Genomic DNA, 5,996 nt, shown 5'->3' with positions numbered 1-5,996 from the left:
GTATTAGGCAAAGTATTAGACCATAAGATAAGAGTTGCAGAATTAGTCCATTTGACCCATCGATTCTGCTCTGCTATTTCATCATTGCTGATCCATTTCTCTTCTCAGTCCCTATCTCCTGCCTTCTCCCCATATACCTTCATGTCCTGACTGACCAAGACTCCATCAAACTCTGCCTTAAATATTCTGAATGACTTGTCCTCCAAAGCCACCTCTGGCGATGAAACCCACAGATTTGCCAGATTGGCTGAAGAAATTGTATCGAGAGGCCATTAATTTTCCTGGACCAGATATTTTTCGGAGTCAGTATTTTTTAAGAACGGTGTTCATGTTCAAGTTGGCCATCAGTAGAATGCCACATGGATAGCATCAGTTTACAGTAAATATGAAAGGAGGAAAACAAGCATAGTGCAGCTAATTTTGTGGATGATACTAAAGTAGTTGGGAAGGTGAGGATGACATAGTTTCAAAAAAGGTATCAATAAGCCAAATGTGGAGAATAATGGGCAAATGGAGAATAACGTATGGAAATGTGAAATCATTTACCTTGAAAGGAAGAATGATCAAATGGAGGAAGTCTACAGAACACGGCAGCACAAAGGGGTTTGCAGGCTCTTGTACATGATCCACAGTAAGCCAATGTGCAAATGCATTGATTAATGAGGACAAATAAATGCTGGTTTTTATTTGGTGTATAAAAGTTTGTAGTCTTGCTACAATTCAACAAGGCATTTGTAAAGTTACTTTGGATGATGTGATAGGTTTTTAATCGATCAAGTAATCAGGAGTTACGGGGTTAGGGCTGGCAATTAGACTTGGGAGTGGCTGAATAGTGTCATACTTTTTTCAGATCTTAAAGTTAAAATGGGCAATGACCAAAGGAAAACCCACAGAATGCTGAAGGAACTAGGCAGAAGAATCAGAATCAGGTTTATTATACTGGCATGTGTCATGAAACTTGCTAACTTAGCAGCAGCTGTATCATGCAATACATGAATAATATAGAAAGAAAAAAAAAAGTAAATTAATTACAGTATGTATATATATGCATATTAAATAGTCAAATTAAAATAGTGCAGAACAGAAATAATATTTAAAAAAACGTGAGGTAGTGTTCATGAGTTCAATGTCCACTTAGGAATCAGATGGCTGAGGGGAAGAAGCTGTTCCTGAATCGCTTAGTGTGTGCCTTGGCCTTCTATATCTCCTTCCTGTTGGCAACAATGAGAAGAGGGCATGTCCTGGATAATGGGGGTACTTAATGATGGACACCACTTTTCTGAGGCACCACTCTGTGAAGCTGTCTTAGATAACACAGAGGTTAGTACCCAAGATGGAGCTGACTAATTCTACAACTTTCTGTCCTGTGCAGTAGCCCCCCTCCCCCATACTAGACTGTGATGCAACTTGTTAGAATGCTCTATAGAATCTATATATCTATTGTGGTGAACTAGATATACCTGTCTAACTGCTCCTGTGGCTCCTCCCAAGACCCTGCTGACTACCCCTGTGGCTCCTCCCACAGACCCCTGTATAAAGGCGACTGTGGCCTGCTGCTCTCCTTCATTTCCCCAGGATGTAGTGTTCTTCAGTCAATAAAAGCCGATATCTCACTTCCTAAGTCTCGGCGTGAGTTATTGATGGTGCATCAATTTTATTGACTGAAAGTTACAACATGGAAACCGCTTTACGCCCAGAACGCCTAGACTTGGACCCCGGAGACCCTGGAGCAGCTCTTGCCTTTGAACACTGGCTGGTGTGCTTCCAATCGTACTTAGAGGAGGTTCGTGCCACCGACTCGGCTGTTCGGCACAAACTTCTCTTCTCGAGGGTCGCCCCAAAAGTTTATTCGTTCATCAGGGACATATCCACCTACGAGGAGGCGCTTGCCGCCCTCCAAAGACAGTACCTGCGGCCAGTAAATCCAGTTTATGCACGGCACCGCTTGGCAACGCGAAAACAGCGGCCTACGGAGTCGACTGCTGAATTTTTCCGCGAGTTACTGACCCTAGCGCGGGACTGTGACTGCAAAGCGCTCACAGCGGAACAGCATAAGGAACTCTTGGTCCGAGACGCTTTTGTGACTGGGGTTCGGTCAGTGTGTATCCGCCAGCGGCTGCTGGAAAAAGCTGATCTTACCTTACGCTCCGCGATAGAGACGGCCGATTCGATAGAGGCTGCGCAACTGTACGCCGAAGAGGTCCAACCGAGCCATTCCCCGGTTCCGAGCGAATTCGCCAACGCCGCTGCCAGTCGCGGTATCTCAAACCCCACGAATTCGCCAGGTACGAAACTCTGTTACTTCTGTGGGCTTCGGAAACATGCCCGGGTAAGCTGTCCGGCGCGCGAAGCGACGTGTTCCAGCTGTGGGAAGAAGGGCCATTTCGCCAAGGTCTGTAAATCTAAACCGCGCCCGGGGTCGAGCAGCGCCGCGTCTGAGACCTGGGGGCCGCCATTTTGCATGACCGGATGTGGACAACCATCTTTGCCGGCGTCACCAGGCCCCGCCCCTACCTACCCGTGTGCGACCTGGGAGCCGCCATCTTGCATGCCCGGATGTGAGCGGCCATCTTTGCTGGCGTCACCAGGCCCCGCCCCCGACACGCCCCGTTCTACGCTGGCTTCCGTGACCCTCGATCAAAGCGCTCCGCACCAGCTCGCAAGGTCGATGATGGACATCCTGGTGGAGGGGCACAGGACTAGCTGCCTGTTTGACACGGGCAGCACTGAGAGTTTTATTGACCCGGCCACAGTGAAACGCTGCGGACTCGTGACACGGCCGGTCCGTCGGAAGATCACCTTGGCTTCAGGGTCGCATTCCACAGACATCCGGGTGGGTTGTGTAGCGACATTGGTGGTGCAGGGCACAGAATATCGGAACTTTGCGTTCCTGGTCATGCCTCGACTGTGCGCACCTGTGCTATTGGGGCTGGACTTCCAGAGCCATCTCGAAAGTGTGACTATGGCATATGACGGGCCCCACCCGCCACTCACTGTCAGGAATCCTCAGTTTGGTGGGACTTCGCCATATACTCCGTTACCACACGCACATACACCCCGAACCCCACATCCCGCCCAGCACCATGTCGATAGCTGTGCTGCTGACACTATTTGCAACCTCTACACCCTCAAGATCCCTCCCCCATCGCTGTTCACCAACCTGACCCCCGACTGTAAACCTGTGGCAACTAAAAGTAGGAGGTACAGTGCGGGGGACAGGGCCTTTATTCATTCAGAGGTGCAGCGGCTGCTCAGGGAGGGGATCATTGAGCCAAGCACAAGCCCATGGCGGTCCCAGGTGGTCGTTGTTTGGACTGGGCAGAAAAATAGGATGGTTGTGGACTACAGCCAGACCATCAATAGATTCACGCAGCTTGACGCGTACCCCCTACCCCGCATCGCGGATATGGTCAACCAGATAGCTCAGTACAAGGTGTACTCGACAATTGATCTGAAATCCGCTTATCACCAGCTCCCCATCCGCCCAGAGGACCGCCCCTACACCGCCTTCGAGGCGGGTGGCAGGCTCTATCACTTTCTGCGCGTCCCGTTTGGTGTCACAAATGGGGTCTCGGTCTTCCAGAGGGAGATGGACCGGATGGTGGACCAGTACAAACTGACGGCCACATTTCCCTATCTAGATAACATCACCATCTGTGGTCGCGACTGGTCGGACCATGACGCCAACCTCCAACGTTTTTTCCAGGTGGCCGATGCTTTGAACCTGACTTATAACAAGGACAAGTGTGTGTTCAGAACCACACGACTCGCTATCCTTGGGTATGTCGTGGAGAACGGGGTCATTGGCCCTGACCCCGACCGTATGCGCCCCCTGTTAGAACTCCCTCTTCCCACTACTCTCAAGGCCCTCCGGCGGTGCCTGGGTTTTTTTTCCTATTACGCCCAATGGGTTCCCCATTACGCAGACAAGGCCCGCCCCCTGGTCAAGTCTACCACCTTTCCCCTCTCTGCCGAGGCCCGCGCGGCCTTCAGCTGCATTAAAGGGGACATTGCCAAAGCAACGATGCATGCGGTAGACGAGACCATTCCCTTCCAAGTAGAGAGTGACGCCTCTGACGTCGCGCTGGCTGCTACCCTCAATCAGGAAGGCAGGCCAGTGGCGTTTTTTTCCCGTACCCTTCAAGGCTCTGAACTTCGGCACTCCACGGTGGAGAAAGAAGCCCAAGCCATAGTGGAAGCTATTCGGCACTGGAGGCACTATCTCGCCGGCAGAAGGTTCACCTTGCTGACCGACCAGCGCTCGGTTGCGTTCATGTTCAGCAGCCAACAGCGGGGCAAAATCAAAAATGATAAAATTTTGCGATGGAGAATAGAACTCTCCACCTATACTTACGATATCCTGTACCGGCCTGGCAGGCTCAATGAACCGTCTGATGCCCTATCCCGGGGACCGTGTGCTAGTGCCCAGCTCGACCAGCTGTATGCCCTTCATGCCCAACTTTGCCACCCGGGGGTCACCCGGTTTTATCACTTCATTAAAGCCCGGAACCTGCCGTACTCCCTGGAGGACATCAGGTCGATGACCAGGGACTGCCAGATCTGCGCTGAGTGCAAACCGCACTTCTACCGTCCTGACACTGCGCAGCTTGTCAAGGCCACCCGCCCTTTTGAGCGACTGAGTATTGACTTTAAGGGCCCCCTTCCCTCCACCGACCGCAATGTCTACTTTCTCAGTATTATTGACGAGTACTCGCGATTCCCCTTTGCCGTTCCCTGCCCCGACACTAGTACCACGTCGGTCATAAAAGTCCTGCGCCAGCTCTTCACACTGTTCGGATATCCCTGCTATGTCCACAGTGATAGAGGGTCCTCCTTTATGAGTGACGAGTTGCGCCGGTTCCTGCTTGCTAGGGGCATAGCTACTAGTCGCACCACGAGTTATAATCCCCGGGGGAATGGCCAGGTGGAGAGGGAGAATGCCACGGTGTGGAAGGCCATACTTTTAGCCCTTAAGTCACAAGGGTTGCCGGTCTCCCGATGGCAGGAGGTCCTCCCTGAGGCACTCCACTCTATCCGCTCCCTGTTGTGTACGTCCACTAATGCCACCCCTCACGAACGCTTATTCTCTTTTCCCAGGAAGTCTGTCACTGGGACCACCCTGCCAGTTTGGCTGACGTCCCCGGGGCCAGTGCTGCTGCGTAAACATGCGAGGAGTAATAAGTACTCACCACTGGTCGAGAAGGTTCACCTCCTGCATGCTAATCCCCAGTATGCCTACGTGGTCTTGCCTGATGGGCGGGAGGACACGGTCTCTGTCCGCGACCTGGCGCCCGCCGGAGCAGCAGACCACTACCCCGAGCACTCCACGGTAACTTTGCACCCTGTACCCGAAGTGACTCCGCGCGCACCGTGCCCCACACAGACTCCGTATGCGTCTGTTCCAGGGCCCTCGCTCACACGCGAGGGGTCCCTGACACCTCCTGTTGGGACAGAATTAACCCACTCTCCGCCTTCGGAGCACACACCACCTCCGGCACCTGTGCCGTCATCACCTCCGGCTCCTGTGCAATTGCAGCCGGAGCTCCGTAGATCGCAGCGAACGATTCGACCACCTGATCGACTTAACCTGTAAATATACTTGGGAATTTTTTTTTTAAACAAAGGAGGGGTGAATGTGGTGAACTAGATATACCTGTCTGACTGCTCCTGTGGCTCCTCCCAAGACCCTGCTGACTACCCCTGTGGCTCCTCCCACAGACCCCTGTATAAAGGCGACTGTGGCCTGCTGCTCTCCCTCATTTCCCCAGGATGTAGTGTTCTTCAGTCAATAAAAGCCGATATCTCACTTCCTAAGTCTCGGCGTGAGTTATTGATGGTGCATCATCTATAGAAGTTATCGAGTGTTTTAGGTGACAAGCCAAATCTCTTTAAACTCTTAGGAAATTTCGCCACTGTCTTGCCTTCTTTATAGCTGTATCAATATGTTGGGATCATTGGTATGTAAAGTCAGGGAGCACCTATGGAAATGAATAAAA

At 51.8% G+C, this 5,996-nt stretch overlaps 1 protein-coding gene across 2 annotated transcripts; it reads left to right on the top strand.

Moving 5' to 3' along the window:
* The first annotated feature begins 2,372 nt into the window (after positions 1-2,372).
* LOC140723752 (uncharacterized) lies at positions 2,373-5,766 on the top strand. Of its 2 annotated transcripts, none has more exons than XM_073038296.1 (2): positions 2,373-2,833; positions 5,102-5,766. In XM_073038296.1, exons 1-2 carry the CDS (start codon positions 2,462-2,464, stop codon positions 5,591-5,593), a joined length of 864 nt encoding a protein of 287 aa, XP_072894397.1. In that variant the 5' UTR covers positions 2,373-2,461; the 3' UTR covers positions 5,594-5,766. The 2 variants fall into 2 exon arrangements, 1 of the variants encoding a protein (XP_072894397.1); XR_012097965.1 differs by having other exon boundaries at positions 2,508-2,833; positions 5,098-5,766.
* Positions 5,767-5,996: the final 230 nt, after the last annotated feature.

Source organism: Hemitrygon akajei, chromosome 3 (genome assembly GCF_048418815.1).
Source record: "Hemitrygon akajei chromosome 3, sHemAka1.3, whole genome shotgun sequence".
NCBI classification, from domain to species: Eukaryota; Metazoa; Chordata; class Chondrichthyes; order Myliobatiformes; family Dasyatidae; genus Hemitrygon; species Hemitrygon akajei.
Note: the sequence above shows the minus strand (reverse complement) of the source record. Positions and strands in the feature narration are given on the sequence as shown.

Bases quoted from the DNA above. Each gene is read 5' to 3' on its own strand.
- LOC140723752 (XM_073038296.1), top strand. From the start codon at position 2,462: ATGACCGGATGTGGACAACCATCTTTGCCGGCGTCACCAGGCCCCGCC. The intron at 2,834-5,101 runs GTGGGTTGTGTA...TTTCCCAGGAAG, and splicing joins CGCATTCCACAGACATCCGG to TCTGTCACTGGGACCACCCT.